The 20,142-nt window shown below is 26.8% G+C and overlaps 2 protein-coding genes across 2 annotated transcripts; one reads left to right on the forward strand and one right to left on the reverse strand.

Annotated features, from left to right (window-relative positions):
- Positions 1–1,109: 1,109 nt before the first annotated feature.
- LOC145836490 (uncharacterized) lies at positions 1,110–2,350 on the reverse strand. Its single transcript, XM_082944288.1, has 3 exons — positions 2,142–2,350; positions 1,595–1,926; positions 1,110–1,444 (listed from the first exon to the last, which is right to left on the reverse strand). Exons 1-3 carry the CDS (start codon positions 2,348–2,350, stop codon positions 1,110–1,112), a joined length of 876 nt encoding a protein of 291 aa, XP_082800414.1.
- Positions 2,351–13,113: 10,763 nt separating this feature from the next.
- LOC145836491 (protein anon-37Cs-like) lies at positions 13,114–15,468 on the forward strand. Its single transcript, XM_082944289.1, has 7 exons — positions 13,114–13,267; positions 13,534–13,639; positions 13,712–14,005; positions 14,232–14,513; positions 14,572–14,740; positions 14,827–14,914; positions 15,188–15,468. The coding sequence occupies exons 1-7, from the start codon at positions 13,114–13,116 to the stop codon at positions 15,466–15,468; spliced, it is 1,374 nt and encodes a 457-aa protein (XP_082800415.1).
- The last annotated feature ends 4,674 nt before the right edge of the window (positions 15,469–20,142 follow it).

Here is a 20,142-nt window from a genome sequence, read left to right on the forward strand (position 1 = left end):
TAATAAATATAATTTAATGAATTGTGGTACGTTATTATATTGTTCTTTGTAAAAGTTCAAATAAAAACTTTACATTAAAATTTTATCAAAAAACTTCCAAATTTTAAATTTAGTTTAAAAGCGAACATTATTTAAACTTAAAAAAAAAAATAATTTAAAATAAAATGTCGCCGTGCAAAAGTGTCTCCTCGTGCAAAAGTATCACCTCGTGCAAAAGTGTCCCCTCATGTAAAAGAATCGCCGTGCAAAAACTTCCCCTCGTGCAAAAGTGATCCTTCGTGCAAAAGTGTCCCCTCGTGCTAAAGTGACGCTGCGTGCAAAAGAGTCCCTTCGTGCTAAAGTGATGCTCATGCAAAAGAGTCGCCTTGCAAAAGTGTCCCCTCGTGCAAAAGTGACGCTCGTGCAAAGGTGACTCGTTCCCGTTGTTAATACCTATTTTACTTGTATTGTTATATTATTTGTTTACAATGAGTTTGTTTTCTATGCATATTGTTTTATTATATGAAGATTTTTTCAGAGTTTTTGGTTTTATTCCTAACTTTCAAAGGTTTTTCATTATCTCTGTTTTTTCATCTTTATATTAACAATTTTCAAGTAGTTTACAAAATTACAGAATATTAGTTGGTACATTTGTATTTTCTAGTTAGCTTTACATTTTGAAAATTGTTTTTGAGTTTTATTTGTATTACTACTGTAAACTTGGTACACTATGTGTGGATTTTAACAAATTTAGTTGTTTCACAGATTTTTAAAACTAAGTTTAAAAGTTAAGTTTTCTAAGGTTAAAATTATAATAATATCATTTGAAAGTAAAACCACCCACTTGATATCATTAACACTCAAAGCTATTAACAAAGTCAATCAATCTGAAGTTCAGTTTGTTACAATGAGTCCAGGGGAACCGTTCAGTTCCAACCCGCGCACAATTCCCACCCGATAAGTTCCCACCCGAATCAAATCCCACCCGAATCAGAATCGAAGTTATTAAGATATAATTTTGAAAAACTTATTTAAATATCTATAAAAATATACAAATACAACAATACTTTTGTTAAAATTTTATTTAAAAGGACAACTTAAAAAATAGGAGGTTAAATATTATACTTTCTTTAATCTAACAACGTCAGTAATGAACTACTTGAATCATATCCCAGTCGTTTCAGCGCTCTCTTAAACAATGCGTAGTACTCTTCGTAATCAGGTTTCTCACTGAAATGCAGTCTTCTCACTTCTTTCAGAAAAATTTCCAGTTCTCTGAACGTGCCTCGACAAACTTCTTCAACGGGTCCTCTTTTGCTATCAGCGACTTTTCTTATGAGTCTCGAATCAAGCTCACCCTTGTCATAACTGGCAATGATCTCCTCCCAGGGCAGCTGGCCAGTACGGAGCTTTATGAGGACGTATGCGAGCGACTCAAGATCGTCTCTTCTGCTCGTAGTGTAACCTGTAAATAATTACGTTAATTTTAGGATGTTAAAAAATCATTACATTCAGTGTGTTTTATGGAACACTTTCTTATTAAACGTTTTGTGTTAAACCACTTCTCAAAACTCAATTAAAAACTTTGTTATAAAAGAAAAACAATTTTTCGAACCGAGTATGTTGTCAGCAGAGCTGTACCTCCTTGTGCCCAGGATTCCCCTGTGGCGCTGCCTGGTCACGTGACAACCGTCCCTTTTGTAGGCCGTGGCCATGCCGAAGTCGATGAGGTACAAGGTGTCGGGGTGGTCCGAACCCAGCATCAGGTTGTCGGGTTTAAGGTCGTTGTGGAGGATGCGGCAGCTGTGGATGAACTTCAACCTTCTTATTACCTGCATGCCCACCATCAATGTTGCTGCCACTGAAAAGTTTCGTCTTCTGTGGTAAGACGAGAGGTCCTTTCCGAGTCTCTCCATTATGAAGCTGTACGATCCGTCGTGATAAAAACTGCAAGCGATGATATAAATAGTTAAGATTGGGAAAATAGGACATTTTAAGTTAATGTGCTTTTTATGGACTTGGGTCATTCGTTAAAAGTATTCAACATTCCTTTAAATGCATTTAAATTAACTGTTTATAACACAGATAATAACAAAATTAAAAATTAATTCACTTAGCTCACAACAAGTTTGAGAAAAACCTAAGCAAAAATATAATTTTACCTGGGTCCGACCTTCGGAATGCCTATTGCGTCAGATTGGTAATTGAAATGTGTCAGATATTTGTACTCGCGCTTAATGTTTCCATCATCTTTTTGGTGTAAAGTTTTCATCACGCAGTCTTCCCTATCGTATTCTGCATCGTACACACATCCTTGACCCCCAGTTCCAATCTTGTTGTATAAGATTAACTTTCTTTCGTCAAATTTCATTTTTGCTTTCATACTTATTAGTGTTTTATTTCTATCTGTATAAAAATATCGTTGTTTGAATTACAAAAAAAAGTGCTCAAAACATTTGTTCAAAAGACTCAGTGCACGAAAAAACCTTTTGTTATCGCGTCGCGCACTACTCGGATACCTTTTAACGTCTTGTCCAGTATTAAGCTTCAAGTAACAGAATATTTAAAGAAATTTAGTTCCTAAGAGAATTCATAAGTTTACAAAAAAAAAAAACTTTTAACCATATTGATTACATTTGCCATAGTTAAACTTAACTTAGCTTTAATCTTTCATGTGATTTTACTTTTAAATTACCGCGTGCTTACCCTTGCCAAATTAAGCCCAATAAACAAACAATAACTATTGAAGCAAAAGATTTAAAATAATTTATTTATAAAGACTTGTTTTAAAATCTTATAACATACAAATCCTTTAGAATGACAAAATACTAACCGAATTATTATAAAAAACTAATTTTATAATTTTGCACGGTGATGATTATTAGCGTTTTAGTTTAGTAAAGTCGTCACTATTTCTAGCTTCTAGGTAGCTAGATTACAGGCGCCTGCCAAAGCGCCTAGCAAATTGTTTAAACAAATGCTACTTTTTTTTGTTAATGAGATCTGTTTTGTTGTTTATTTGTGTTTTTTACAGCCACTTCCATTTCTATGACATAACTTGCACTTTAACACTTTAATTTATTTTTAACTCGTTTTAGTTTTTTTTAACATTTTTTACTCAAAGCCGTTATAATAAACTAAGTTCCATTAAATTTAGCTGTTTATAAGTTTGTAATTTTTTAAGTCTTCATTTATCAAGTCTAGACACTTGTATATCTAACTTTGAGAAAAAAACCTTTACAACCGCTAGATTTACACTACCCACAAGTTTTGGTAGGTGTGATATAAATGTTTTTATAAAACTAATATTAAAACGTCTTGTTATTAAATAAAAGAAAAACTAAATGATACTTATAGAACTGTTAAGTTTATAAAAAAGTAGTATTTTTGTAAATCCTTTAACTGAACAAATAAAACATCTTAATTTTTTCTTTATCGTTAAGTTTAAATCGTTATAAATCTTACCTAACTAACCAAGTAATACAAATTTGTATAAGTTAAGTTAATTAAAAAGAAGTTATTTGAAAGTTATGGAACATAAGGTATCTCATTAGTATTGTAGTTAAAATAAAAATAATAAAGTATAAAATAGTTTGTTTTAAACTTAAGATTTTTTGTTTGTACAAGAAAATGCACCAGGTTACAATTTTATATTTTACTTTGTTTCTACTATGCTATTTAGCACATGCAGTACTTAAAATTAAAAATTAAACTTTTACTTGTTATTAGCTACAAATCGAAATGCTTATTGCTCACCTTATAAACATCAGTCTAAATGAGGGTTTCCCAAAAATTTTTTTTTCAAATAGCCCCCTTTAAAAAAATTAAAAAAATTATAAGCCCTTGTACCAAGATTACTTAAAAACTACCATAAATACAACAAAGACTTTTTTTTGTTCTTCATCAACAACTCCAGAATATCTAGTGTAAGTTTAAAACTATGACTTCACGGCCCCTCTGTAGCCCCTTTGCTGCTCGTGGCCCCCTGAAAATCTGGCCCACTTTGGGAAACCCTGGTGTAAATAAAAATGTACGTTTTACACAAAAATATACCTTAAAAGTGCGTGCTCAACAACAGGTCTGTTTGTCTCATTATTTTTTACAGTGTTAACTAAACACTAGTAAACAATCTAAATGAATAGTTTAAATTTATCATGAAAAATGACAAAACATTGTATACAAACAAATTTTCAAAATTTTTACATAAAAAAATACAAATAAGTAAAAGTGCAAGTGAATACTTAAGTTCAATTTTCTCTTTTTAATAGTAATATAAAGTGAGTTATTTTTTCTTTATTGTTGAAATTTATCTTGTCAAAAATTGCTTTAATTTCGTTAAGGTTTTAAAAGTTTATCAAAATCTAAAGCATAGTTGCCAATTTTCTATCAGAAAGTAATCTTCAGTTAATCAAACCTGTACATTTTAGTTTAAAATTAATAAAAGTTTAAAAAAAATTCTCAACTCTATATTTTTGAGTTCTTGCAAAAATTATCTAAAATTGTATGCTAAAAAAAGTAAATTTAATGTTTTTAATTATGCCACTCGTTTGTTGTGAAACTTGTAAAATATAATTTTTGTTAATGAAAGTTAGAGAAGGTTTTTCTGAAATATTTGTCTGATATTCAAATTTCAGAAACTGCACATGTGTTATTTAAAAGTCATTTTAGTTTATTATCTAAATAAAGTTTCTAACATCTCATATATTGTAGTTAAAAGCATGGACTTAAAAATAATTTTTTTTTTTTGTAGAAACAATTTATAACACTTACTTTAAAATCCAGCTTACCAGAAAACTTAAAGTTAATACTTAGCTTTTCAAGAAGAAATATGATATGCAATTTTGTACGCACGTGCAAGTTTGACAGCTACCCGTTAAAAGTAGCTATGTTGAGTTTTTGAAAATTCATTATTCAAAAAGTTTTTAAGAAGTGATTACAGTAACCTCTCGCTTATTTACGCACATTGTGTCCACAGAAAAAGTGCGTAAAGATATGAGAGATCGTAAAGAAACGAGAGGTACCAAATATACTCACTATAATGGCTGTTTTTTAATAATGCTTTCAGTTAAAAAAGAATGTGCACTTTCCCTTATTTAACTATTTGTTTACTTTATTTATAAATATTAAAACAACAGATAAAACTATACATATATTAAAAAAAAAGGATTTGAATTTCTATAAAATAATAATACGAGTAGAAATAATTTTACTATTTTAATATTAAGTATTCTATATGTGACATTTATATTCTATTCTACTTAGCAAATTCAATTTATAATTAAGCATTCTTTACAATTATAAAATGGTGTTTATTAATATATAGGGCAAGACTTATATAATATTTCTTTGTGTTTTAAACTCTCATTATTTCATTATACTTTCATTATTAAACACAGTCATGTTTATTTCAGAATTTTGATTTAATCTCTTATTGTTAACAAAATTTCTGATATACTGAGGTATAACTAAATGTTTATCAATTAGTCAAGGAACATAAATTAACAAAGTCTAAAGATATAGAGAGGTGTGTTAGCATTCAAAAACATATTTTAATTTAAAAATATACATTAAATCTAATTTGTGCAATATTAAAAAAAAATAACATTTTTATTTTCTGAATTTTATAGAATTCTGAAATGCGTAACTAAACGAGAGTGCGTAATGTCACGAGTGCGTAAAGATCCGAGAGGTTACTGTAATCAAATTTTAAATAAGTAATTAATAAATGTTTTTAACTCTAAAATAAAATTTTTGTAACAAAACAAAAAAAAACATAGTAAAAGTTAATATATTGTAGTATTGAAAATTTATTTAAAAACTTATTGATTCTCAACAGTTAAAAGCAAATTTGACTAGAAAATATAGAAAATTTGTTTAAATATAAATTTCCTCAAAATAATTTATTATTTAAAAAAAGATTATGTGTAAACAAAAAGTTTATTAATTTTCATTTCTGTGGCCAAATGTTTACCATAAAAACTAATAAAAAATTACATAAAAAAAATTATTAAAAAGTTTAGAACACTTATGCACAGTAGAGATCAAATTTTAGAATAAAAATAAATAAAATAGTATTAGGGTTTTAATTAAAATACTGTTCCTGCTCAGACTAATTTTTAAAATGGTTAATAAAAACAACTAAATAAAAAAAATTACTTATACTCTAGCTACTACAACAACTTTTGAGTAAAATATAAAAAAATACTTTACCCACTTGAAACTAAGCTGAAATTGTTTTTTAATTGACCATTGTTCATTACGCAAAATCTTTAAATTTGATTATTTTGTCTTTTAGATATTAATTACTAAATTATTTCATTAAATAAAAACTAAAACTATATTGAACCTTACAAAATTATTTATAAGTACTTTATTGCTTTTTTTAAGAATTTAAATATAATAACTTTTTATTTATAGTCAATATTTTATTCAATAGATAAAAACAAACTAAACAATGCATATAATTTTTATAACATACTGAAATAGCTCTTATTCCTTCAAATTTCAATACATTTGAAAAAAGTTTTAACAGTAGTTAGGAAATTCATACAAGTTACTTAATAGTATTTAAACATTAACTAAAAATTGAATATTTTATTAGTATTATTTGCTTTCCAAACTTTCCAAATTTCTCTGCTTTTTACTTTAAAAATTATTAAAAATGACTAAGATTAGAACTATTTATCCTGTTAAAATGGAATAAAAAACTTTTCATCACTTTACAAATTAAGTTTTTTGATGCCACTATTACAACAAACATGCTACCAGTCATTTTTTAATCTCACTACTCCTAAAATTTCAGTATTACTGAAAGAACTTCATTTTGACTGCAAAAAATATTTATTAGACTAAACCTAGATAAAAAACATATCTATAAAAAAGGGGAGATTTCATTCATTTTTTTTGACTTAAACATTTCAAAGCACAATAACTTTTTTGTTCATTGTTTTTAGGTATATTTTTTTACAAAATTTTATAGCTTAGTGATACAGCTAAAATAAATCATGTATTACTTCAAGTTTAGTTTTATTGGGTTTGTGCTAGAGCCCATTGCAAAAAGAGCATTTTGGCTTTTTTTTAGTCCTTTGAACTAGTCTTTATATGTATTCTTCAGTGAATTAACTTAATTGGTCACAGTATCTTTGTACAAACTAAATATTTTTTGTGATATAGGCCATTTTTGGGTTTTTCAGTTTTGGTCTTTAGTTATGGCTTTCTTGCTTAGTCAAAAATAAAAGTTTAAAAAAAAATCTAAATGCATTGACTAATAAAGATTTGCATAATAAAAATTATTTTTAAAAATCTTTTTTCAAAAATATGCTGCGAGTACTTAAAGACTTTTGTAGACACTTTTGTGGTTATTTAGTTCTAGTAACATATAAATAAAACTGAAGACTTCTTTGATTTAATAATTTTTAACAAAAACATCTTTATTAGCCAGTGAATTTAAGTTTTCTTAACACACTAATCAAAGTTAAGAAATTTAAATTTTCTTGAACCTAAAGTAAATTGCTTTTAAAGACATATTTATATTAAAGCTTTTTACTTATAAACATACTTTTTAAAACTATTATAGCTCACAGTTAAGTTTTTTTTTTTGTAATAAAAACTATCACAGCTAATGTATAACATCTTTCAATTAAGGATTATTAGATCTCGTTCGAACAAAACATTAATGCTTAACTATGTTTTAATCTATTTCAATGTTGTGCTGTGTTTTATTTTAACTTTTTTGGATCTAAGCAGTTATTTTTATCGAACCGTCAATAAATTTGAAATAATACTTGTGTTACAATATGAGTTGAGTTCCCAGCATAGTTTTAAGGAGAAAATGCATCATTTTTATTTAAACTTAATTTTATCTAAAAACAAGAATTCACTCATTCAGAAACTTAATTTATATTTTTATTTATATTCCAATTTTTTTTAGAAATTAAAAAAAAAAAAATTGTTGATTAAGTTTAAAAAAAGACATTATTTACTAATTTTCTGCAATTAATTTTCAAAAATTTGGCATATTGATGTTTAAAAAAAAATTAAATAATAAGCCAGCGTATATGAAAGATATCTTTTTTTTTTTGATTTCTTATTGAATTTGACAATATCTTAAAATTTTTATGATAAATGTTCAATATTTTAATAAGTTAGTGAAATCTTAAGCTTTTAAAATCTGTTGTAAAATGTTAATTAAAAGTTAGAACTAATCTAGAAAAAAGAAATTAAGAATTTGATTTTGTTACTTTTTGTTTATAATATCAGATATTTTTTAATCAATTAAATTTATACCTTAATATACTTAATAAAAGATACTACGGAGTGCGGAGGCAAATACTTAGTCAGGCGCACGACTTAAACTTTAACTAATATTATTTTTATTATAAAAATATAAATGATGAAGTTCAAACTTATAATTAAAAATATCGATAACCGAAAGGTTCTTCGTGCACCAAGCCGGACAAAATATCTTGAGCGTCTTTTTTTTGTTCAAAATACTATAATTAAAAAAATATCTTAGATAAATGTTATACAAAACAAACGTTATGGTACTTCATTTAAACTAAAAAACTTTATTTAAAGTAATGTCTTGCAATAACCTTGAATTTTTCGATTATTGATAATGATTTTATCATACACAATACACACATAATATACTGTCTTTGGCTTCCCTGTAATTACAGTAGGCAAGTAATAATACCATTGATAACAAACAAAAAGAAATATCTAGAAAACGAATCTAAGGTTTTAGTTGTAAATCGAACTTTATAAGTATTGTATATGAAAATTGGTAAAATAACAAAAATGTATCATTTAGTCCGAATAGAAACCTGACATGCACTCAGTTAAAACACAAGATTATGGTTCACAGTTAATTACTTTACACCAGGGACGTAGCTTGGTATGTTTCTGTAAATCTGCAGAAACGTATACTTATGTGTGGCGCACGACTATTCAAATTCCCACAAACGGCCCTTGTATATTTGTCAAAAATATAGTTATTTTTAGTAATTATTAAATATCTTAGATTTTAAAATGTTTTAAATTTTTCAAAAAAGATAAAAGTAGCTTAAAAAGATAGATAACAAATCTACATATGCATTTTTATTTTTATAAAATTTATATTAGTTTTTAGATAGAGTCTTTAAAATATTTTTTTAAGAATTTGAGTTGTCCGAATTGTCATGTAACCACTTATGTGCGAAAAAACTTGCTTATACTTCAGCTTGAAAAGACTATGCTTTCTTAGCTTTTAGTAAACATTTATACTTAATATGCACTCCTGAGAGATAATTTTGACATATGTGTACTCTTTAGCATTTTTAGTGTCGTAGAAATTAAACGAATTAAATACAGTCAAATTGTAACATTTAGCGCGTTAAAGCTTTAATTTGTCAAAAAGCTGCATTGCAAAATTGATTCTAATGAAAGGTGTAGCTTCAAAAATTAAAATCATACAATTTTATGTTACAAAAGTTTGCATAACTTGTTGTTACTATTGACTACGTTAAATGTTTGATTTTGAAAACAATCTAAATGTTTTTGACAACTGGCAACACATGAAGAGTAATAGGGGGTGTAGAACAATATAAATTGCCTTGTATACAGTTATCACTCGTACTTCAACATTCCATTTTTGATGCATTAACATAGCTGCATATTTTCAGATTAAATTCAATAACATTATGATAGTTTAAATTGCTGTGTTCCTGCTAGGATGTTATCACGCGTCATTTCAGATGTTTTAATTCTTTTAGAATGTAACTTTGAATTATTTACTTGTTTTGTTTAACTCATAAGTAGCTGCAATAAATGTTTAAGTGTGTACTGCTTCTCTTGTTATTTTCTTACACTGTTATTTTTATGTATTTATACGAACGTATTGATATGTGTTTTATTAAATTTAAATAAAGTTTAATATGAAAAAAAGTGAAATCGATACATGTGTGTACTTTTATAAAGAAAATATTTGAAAAAAATTAGTCTAATTTTGAGGTCTTAAAAAAGTATACTAAAAGTATTAATATTAAATAAAAAACAAATTATTCATTTACTACAAAACATAGGGAACATATTGATATGTGTTTTATTAGATTTAAATGAAATTTAATATGGAAAAGTATGAAATCTACACATGCGTGTACTTTTATCAAGAAAATATATGAAAAAAATTAGTCCAACTTTGAGGTCTTAAAAAAGTATATTAAAATTGTTCATATTAAAAATAAACAAGTTATTCATTAACTACAAAGCCTAAAAAACGTATTGATATATGTATTATTTAATTTAAACAAAGTTTAATATGAAAAAGTATGAAAACGACACATACGTGTACAATGATATACCTATCTTACATTCATACTTATTATACTTTTGATTATAGCTATGTTGAAAATGTTTAGTTTTTTATCGTGAATTAAAACCCTTTCTATTAAAAATAACGTCACACAAAAAAAAAACTTGAGTTTTAAATAAAAAATATTAAACAAATGCTTTGTTTAAAATATGCAAAATTTTCTTAGCATTCTTGCAACCTAGTTTTTTTGTAATATAAGTGCTAATATTTTTGTAATTTTTAGTGTTATAAGTTTAGGAAATATAAAAAAAATAACTAGTTCTTTAAATGTTATTTGTCAGTTTTCACAAGTTGTATAAGAATAATGTCTTTTTGAATTTAAATAAAAAAAAAATTGTAAAGTTTCAAAGATTAGTTTGAATATTTTACTACAGAAGCAATAGTTTTTAAAACTAAGTATACTATTGATAAAAATGTAAAACAACAGCAGAAGCAAAAATTCACAACACAATGTGCTAAGTTTGCGTAGGTAGTATTTTGATGCATTGTTTCACTTTACAGTTAAAAATTTTAAAAACCAATGTTTAATATAACTAAATATATCTTTCAGTAAAAAACATACTATGTGGTTTAAAGCTTATACAATACATAAATGCAAACGATGTTGACTGTTCGAAACAAAAGTAACTTAATGCACCAAAAATTGTTAAACCACATAATGAAACAGTATAACTTTATTTTGTCATTAATAAACCTTATCTTTGTTTAATTGATATAACATTGCTTAAAGCTTTATTAACCATAGCACATGAAAGTATTAAATTGTTAGCAATACTTTGTGTTTACTTTGTTAATTGCACATAAAAAGACTTTATGGCTTTAATGGCTTTGTTTAAAACTATTTTTGTTATAGATACATAACAAAAATAAACATAAAATATAAAAAAGTAATTGTACGCATGTTCGAAAAATAGCAAAAAAAGCAACGTAACATATAAGATTGTAATTAAAAGGCAAACTAGTAACTACGATTTAGTAAAAATATACACACTTCAATACTTTTTTTTAATGTACTTACATATATTGCTTATAGTCTATGTAAAACAGTTTTCAATTATTTTGTTGTAGATAAAAGTGTTTTTATTTTCTAAAATGTAATCGTTTTTAGTTTTATACTAATTATGCTTCCATATAAAAATATGTAGAAAAGTTTTGCTTTAAATTGTTTATTGTAAACTAAAAGCCTACTTATTAAAAACAAACATTACACAAGTAAAAAAAAAACGCTTCAGTTTTAAACTATGAACATTTTTAGTCCTCTTGATATAAAATATGTCATTGTTAATACATATAACAAAGTTATAGATATAATATAAGTTGTTATAGTTCAATTTTTTTACATTTCTTTTTAATTTATATGTTTTCCACTTTAATAAAACTTTTATAGTAAAATATCAAAGTGTAGTATACATTTTTGAATAATAAACAATAGTTAGTAAATCTAAATATACTTTTTCAAAAATTGTCAAGTTTTAGTAGGAGCAGAAAATCCATAACACAATGAATTTGCGTAGGTAGTTTTTAGTTTGCTTTCCTCTCGTAGGCGGTAGCTTCACATGTGCAATGTGCATATAATTCAAGCACTTGTTGTTACATTCAAAAAAGCTGTTAGTTTGCTTGAAAAAAAAAAAATTATCCTAAAAAATTAAGTGTTTTAAAGAAAATTAATTTTTGTAGTTTAAGGATGGCTCAAAGTTTATTTAATAGCTTATAAAGTTGTTATTATAACGTTAGTGATTAAAATACTTTTAAGTCAGCTCATCTTTGTTATACATTTGCTGTATCCGATTAGTTGTGAAGTAAAATTCATTTAAAAAATAATAATACTAATATGAGTTAAGCAGAAAATAGAAGATTATACCTTTAAAATCAAAACAAAAAAACCTGAGAAATCTTTTCTACATTTATTTTTGTAAGTCTTTATTAGGTTTTTAAACCTGAATGACAAGGCTAAAAACTTGTCAATAAAAACTTACTTAAAAAATTTATAAAAAAATTCTAATTTTTTAAAGGTTTTGATTTTACTGCATATGTGATTTTACAACGTTTTCTAAAAGTTCAAGAATTCAATTACGATGACTTTTTCCGGCAATATTCACAATACTTTTACTTTCATAAAAATAAAAATTTTAAACTAATGATCACTAATGTTAAACAGTTAATGGCTAAATTCAATAGCAAAAGTTAACTAAAGTTATTTTCTTCATTGCTTAGTAAAGTTTTAGTATAAAAACAAAAGTAATTGTGAAAATTTAGTTGTCAACTTTAAACGCAAAAACATTCTAAAGACGTATAGTGTCTGTATAATTTACTCTTGTAAAGAACAGTTTAGTTTTCTATTTATTATAAGTTTGTTTGACTGCTTTTAGGTGTATAATTTACTCCAAAAAAAATATATAAAAAAAAACGTTTTTGGTATTTATAAGAGGTTTATGTTTAGCTAGTTAAAATAGTTTTAAAGTATAAAAAGGAAAAAATTGTAGACATAAAAAAAATAATTCTACAGTAGAGTAGTGCCTTTAGAAAAATTAGTTGTTTTTTAAATAACAACTTTTAATTTACTATTAAACGATTAAAAAGTTTCTATTAAGTGTATAAATAAATAAAATAAAATTATTTCGAATAGAAAGAACAAAATACGTATTTATGTTATTCGCTACTTTTTTTACATTTGAAAAATAAGACTAGCAAACCCCCAATGTTTATAACAACAGTAGTTGGACAGCTCATGAATTTTCAGATTTTTAATTTTTATTGTTTAACCTTTTTAAGTTGTTAGAACTATGAGTGAAGTGAAGCAGAGGCCAAAAGTAGTGATATTAGGAGCAGGAATCAGCGGGCTTTCATGTGCAGTAAATTTAATAGACCATTGTGACGTCACCATACTTGAAGCACGCAACAGAATCGGTGGCAGAATTAACACCCGCCGTTTTGAAGGTAAAAAATAAAACAAAAGTTGAAAGTTATTTGCAAACTAACAATTTATTTAAGTTGATAGTGTTTTTACAAAGTAGTTTTTTTATTAATTTATAAAAAAAATTAAAAAAATGTTTTTATTATATATTTAAGACAACTATGTGTATATATACAATATCAAATATCATTACATACTTTATTGTATTCGACAGCCAACGAAATAGTTATAAAAGTTTACATGTGAAAAATTTACAAACTATTTGACCTTTAATTTTAATGGTCTTCAGACAACTTCTTGTATGAAGACGGGGCCCAATGGGTAAATTGTGGAAAAGATGACGATTTAAAGTTATTTGCTGATAAACACATGATAGGTACTTCTCCGTACCAAACGTAAATTGTTTTTATTAATATGATTATTATTGGTTCCTGTTTGATGATGTATTATCACTGTGCTTTTAACAGAAAAAAGAGGTTTCTGTTTGAAAGCCATGAAGCAAAAGGTGACGAATATGAACGTCTTGATGAGGTGTTACAGAGTTTTGATTCTAAAGTGGAAGATGCTACAAAAGGAGCGAACATCAATAACTCGAACAATTTGATGGCATATATCAACGATAATTGGTCGTATAGTAAGAATGAGGAATTTTCACCATTGTACAATTCTATGTTACAGTTCCAAAAAGTGAAAGAAGGTTGCAGCAATTTGGAAACTGTTAATATTAAAGATTACGACAACTTTAATAGCGACAAAGGATTGTTAGTTGAACGTAGATTATAAATTTATTCCCAATGACACTGTTTTATCAAACACAAATTAGTTTTGACTTACACTGCTAAACTGTTAATACAAAGTGAGCAATAACTGAATAGAAAAAAAAAAGTTTTAAAAGCTATAAAAGAGTGCAAAAGTCTATTAACTTCTGTTTAGTATTGAACCGATATTTTTTGAATAGTAAATAAATTTATGCTTCTATGCGCACAGGGCTACGACTTTTCAAACAGTTGATGGAGGAACAGACAGCATTTTAAACAAAATCATTGAACTTTTACCCGAAAACACTGTGAAATGCAGCAAAAAAGTCACAAACGTCAACTGGGGTGGAGACAACGTCCGCACAACAGTTAAAGACTTGGAGTCTGGTGCGACGAGCTTCTTTGATGCTGATTTCGTTGTTTCCACTCTGCCGCTCGGAGTTTTGAAAGATGTTCATGAGAAGATGTTTGAGCCGCGTTTGCCAGCGGAAAAATCAGATGCAATCAAAAGGTAGATATAGTGAAATGTCAAATATAAAGCATATACTGATTGTGTTTTTTTCTGATAGAGTTGGATTTGGAAGCGTAGCTACGGTAACTCTTAGGTTTAAATGTGAAGACATAATTGGAAGTGAAGGTAAAACCATGCTGTACCTTCTAAGAAAAGATAAGTTCAAGTATGGAAACTACTCAGTGATTGTTTTCAGGTCTCCTGGAAACAATGAACAATTTATGACGGTATTTTGTACTTTTAATTTTTTTAAGTAAAAAATAGTTAAATTATGTTTTTCATCACTAAAACAACATTTGAAAACATAATTTAGATTTGGTTAGTCGGAAAAGAAGCTGAGTTAGCAGAAAAAACAGAAGATGATATTTTAATTGAAGAGTTTGGGGCAGATCTCAAAAGATGTTAGTTATATTTACCTTACTTTTACTTTTTGAAATAAAACAGCCTAGATCTCAGTATAGATACTAATACATTACATATACACAAGTAGACAGCCCACAAAAACTGCTTGAAAAAAAACTTAACGTTTAATTGAGAAATTAACAAAAACTTATAGAACTTTGTTTAGAAAACTGTATTTAAGGTACTGAGGTTGAAGTTAAAATTTTCAAAACACTTACCTATATTTTTCTACTCAAATTAAAAAAAAAATATAAAAAACAAACTTTTAACAGTCATGCCGTCTTTACCTAACCCATTTGCCGCTTACGTGACCAAGTTCTCGCAAGATGAGTACGCAAAAGGGGCTTTCCCTTACATAAACTGCCAGAGTACAATCAAGGATATAGCAAGCCTCGCGGACCCGGTGTACCACACCACAGCTGACGGTGACCGCCGGCCGAGAATTTTGTTTGCTGGCGATTCCACGAGCGAGGCGCAGTACCCTCTTGTGAACGGGGCGTTTGAAAGCGGCGTAAGAGAAGCTAAAAGATTGATAAAAATAATTTCAAACTAGTTACTTTTAATTGATGACAAAGTTGTTTAAGCTACTCAGTAAATAATAAACTATTCAAAAAAGAGTGTGACTTTATTAGAAATAGTAGTATTTTTGCATTGTAGCGACATTTAAATGTTTTTCTATCTTCAGTCTATAAAATACTTTTTTAACTTACTACAAGTTGTGCTGCTTTATGGAACTTTCGAAATAAAAACAAACACCAGTTTTACTTAATAGTGTAATTACTTCTGTTCATTAAAAACAAGTTATACACAAACATAATTTAGACTTTATAGTACTTTACAATAAACACAAAGTTACTGATAAACTTTACAATAAAATTACACAAATGAGCTTTCTGTTTGTTTTCATATAGAGTTTGTTGGTTTTTTAAAGTCATACGATAAGAGTGTTGTAAAAAAACGGGATCAAAAAATAGACAAAGCGTTAATTTTTAATTAACTTCGCTACACTTAAAAATTATCAAAAAATTATAACATATTATTAAAGCATAGCTAGTATTTAAAAAGTATTTTTACACAACAAAAGTAAAAAGGAATGACAACCTGAATGAATTATGAAATTCAGAGTAGAAACAGTTAAACTGCATATTTTAAAGTGAAAAAAAACTTTAAAAATTTGTCCAAAATAATTAGATAAGTCATTTTTATATGCTTTAAACCAGCTTTTTAAAACAGAGTTTTAACAAAAGTGTAGAACAGGGTTTCACAAAGTGTACCATATGTCCCCCTTCGTGACCTTTACAGAACTTTAGGGGCCATAATCAGCAAAGGGGCCAAAGGAGGGGAGGGGGCATGAGTTTTATGGCCACAGAAGGGCAAAGAGGTCATAATTTGTAACTTACATTAAAAATTATGGAGTTGATGATTAAGTGCAATAAAACAAAATGGACTTAGACGCATTTAGTGGTATATTTTTGAGAAATCTTGTCGGAAAAGGCCATAATAGCTTTTTTTTTATTTCTTTAAAGGGGGCGTTATGAAGAAAAACAGTCTAAGAAACCCTTGTGTAGAATCACTTATATTTATTCCGATGATTTTTGTACACATTTTGTGATTCTCCTCTTTTTTATATCTATAAGTATTTTGCTTTGATGACTGATGCTTTTTTGCGTCAAAACCGCTGTCAGCAATATCAAAAAAAGAGTTTGTTATATTAAATTAATACAAGTAATTTTATATATTTATGTATTTTTTTTCTTTTAAATTTATTTTAATCATTTCTTTTCAAAACATTAATTTATGTAAAAAAGTATGAATCGTATGCTAAAGTTGTTCACCAAAAATCAATACATTTAATATCCGTTAAGTTTTTAGACAAGTTAAAATAAGTAATAGAATAACGTTTGATTTGTTATTTTAGACACAACTTAAACTTATGTTTAAATGAATAAAAATTCTCTATGAATGATAAAAAGTTTTGAAAATCATTACAATTTTTCATTCTTTAAAAGTTACAAAAATACTTCTGATTTTAGATATACAATCAAAAATCTAGTAAAATAAAGGATTTATCTGTGCTAAAACTTTAACATAACAGATAAATTGTACTACAAGTTTACTCAATAAACAATTAAGAACGTTTTATCAACTTCGAAAACTATTTTGGTTGATCACAACTAAAACTTTCATTTGAAAATATCAACTTGGAATTTTAAAAACATTTAACAGCTAAGTAGCCTTTAACAAGTTTGAAATTGCATTTTAATTGAAAACTTAAGCTTTACAGGTGTTTACTATAGAATTTTTGTACAATAAAAAAATAAACTAATGCGTAATATGTTTTTTCGATTGTTGAAAAAAAAACCTTCAAAAGTTATAGCTCTTTAAAAGCAGACTTTGGAAGTTTTCTTTATCACAGCAATGATATATAAACAATTATAAGTTCTTCAAATCCTCCTAGTAAGCGAATATATTTTTAAGTACATTCAAAACATTTTCAAAAAAGTAGTTTTTTAATAAAACGTTTTTTAATGCTTAAAAGTATTTAAAGCAAAAATGATGAATTAAACAACAATTTTGCGGGTTTATCAAAATATTTTTATATATCTAGTGGTAGTATTTTTCATCAAGTATAATTAATAAAGAAAATTGTTTATATAACTAAACCAAGAAAAAAACTAATGGCATTTCAAATCGCTAAGCTTAAACAACATACAAATTTAAAAAAGTTCAAAACTGGGTAGCCACCGCAACCATTCGCGTCCACTTTTCCACGTGTCCCACCACCTCCCGCACCTGGTCCATCAGCTCACACAAGTTCCTCGTGCGCCTTTCCTCCACAAACCTCATCAGCCAATCACAGCTTCTCCTCACCCGCATTGCGCTCCTTAGCGCTCTTTGCGCCACCTCGTGTTCGGTAGTGGCGTCGCTGCAGCTCGGATCAACCAGATTTCCCGATGTGCGCTGATAAATTGTATTTGATTCAAACAGCAGAACTTCACAATTGATGATTGATATGAATTTACGAATGTTGAGCAGTTTGTTAAGTCTTTTAACGGGATATAAAGTTTTTAAAAAACTATATATGTTTGAAACATCGAGTTATTGTTATTTTATCCTAAAAAAGATTAAAAGATATTTGTAACATTTTAGAAATTAAGTTATTTTTCTCTTAGTTTTCGTGGTTAACTTTAAAAGAAAATTTATGTAGTTATTATTTATACTTGCGCTTTTACTACACACGAAAAAATCACCAGCCTCAGCCATTTTTTGCAGGGCGACATTGAAGTTATTCTGCACCTGATAAATTTCCCTGGTTTTTACCGGATCCGGATTAGAGCACATCCAGTGAATTTGGTAGGTGACCCGCTGCATCTCATACAATATATTCTTTTTTTCTTCTCTCACAACATTTTCTAAAACACGTTCCCTAGAAAAGTATAAATAAATAGACTGTTTTTATGTTTATTAGCTGTTTAACTTTTTTTTTATATACTATTTCATTATCTTTCTTTAATAATCTTATTAAGCTGTTTTGATACTTATCAAGTTTAAGTTTAGTAGTTTTCAGAAAAAGTTATAAGTTTATGATAAATAACGTTTTAAACAGAATTATAGTAAAGTTTTTTGTGAAATAGACTTATAAATTTGAAACAGAAGCAAGTTTAGATAAATTTTTACTTTTAAGATAAATTAAACTTTTTTAATTTTTAAGGAGTTTGTCAACTAACTTTTCAGTGTTTTAAAAATTTTAAAGCTTTTATAATACTTTATTTTTCTTTCAAGCAAATAGTAAAACCAAAGTATTAAAATTAAAATTTGTATTTTTTTCAAAAATAAAATTGCGTGACTGTTTTAATCTGTTAGCAATAACCTTTTATACTAGGTAAAAACTACAACTTAAAAATAAAATTGTATTATAGTCATCACATTATAAAACAAAGAACTGTTTCTTAAATTCTTTAGTTTTAAAAGTTTTAATATGTTCAATACTTTTGTTTGCAAATACAAACTTAATTAGTACTTGTTTGATTTCGCGTTTTGTTGAAAATAAGTTCTTTAGAAAAACAAAAACTTTTTATAAGTATTAAAAAGCAGAAACTAAGCAAAGTAAGCAAGTTTATTATTTTAAAAATATTAATATTACAACTTACTTTTGAAGCATCTTTCGTCTAAACAAAATGACCATGTATTACACCACCAATCAAAACAAAAAAACTCTTGGTTTGTAACTGTTGTATGTATATATTTTCTTAATTGTTTATATTTTCAAAAAGTATTATTAATTTATTTATAACGGTTCTTATAATCTAAAAGACCTAGCATGCTTTCAACAAATCTGATCTAAAAAAAGACTATGAAGCTGAATATAAATGTTTGTTTATGGTTATTTCTGCACAAATAATTCTAAAAGTCTCGCAACTAAAGATTCAAATTTGCTTTAGTTAAAGTTTGGAGTTTAAATTAGATAATTTGAACTAAATGAATAAAATGCTTAAATTGTTATATAAAACGGTATAAACTAATTATTAAATTGTACTATTTTACTATTAAACTATGTACTTAATCATCCAATTATAGTTTTGTAACACAATAAGTGCATTTCAATCTTTTTTACTTATTCTAATGTTAAAATTAGGTCTAATTACAACTTGTCAACGTAATAAAAAGATATCAATAAAAATTACAAACAATTTTTTTTAATGTTTTAAAACAATTAACTATGTTACATTTAAGTTTTGTAGCTTAAAACTATCTTTTATTTTAAACAAAACACAACAAACTTTGATAAATGACTGTATAAGATTTATTAAATACTAGCTCGTTGACATAAACTTATGGTAAGTGTATTGCAAAACAAGTTTATGTTGAAAAGTTCTAGCAATATAAAAAAAATAGAATTCGAAATGCAATACAGCACTTATTTTTTATCACTTGACGATAAACAAAAGAAACATCTCATGATTGTAAATAGTTTTTCACAAAGTTCGTCGCGCGAAAAACTATCTACGTAAGTAGTTTAGTTTTTTGTAAAATTTCAAAAACTCTCACTTCTGATAAAACAAATAACGAAATAGTCTACTAAAAAAGGTTAACTGTTGTTTTTATTATTTCAGTGATCAACCAAGTTTAGAAACTTCAGTAGTGTTAACAATAAAAACTAATTTTTTTCAATACAATCGTAACAATATCAATTATTAGACTAAACAAAATGTTTTGTGCAAATATA

This window comes from Thalia democratica, chromosome 5 (genome assembly GCF_965202585.1).
Source record: "Thalia democratica chromosome 5, ktThaDemo2.hap1.1, whole genome shotgun sequence".
Classification (NCBI taxonomy): domain Eukaryota; kingdom Metazoa; phylum Chordata; class Thaliacea; order Salpida; family Salpidae; genus Thalia; species Thalia democratica.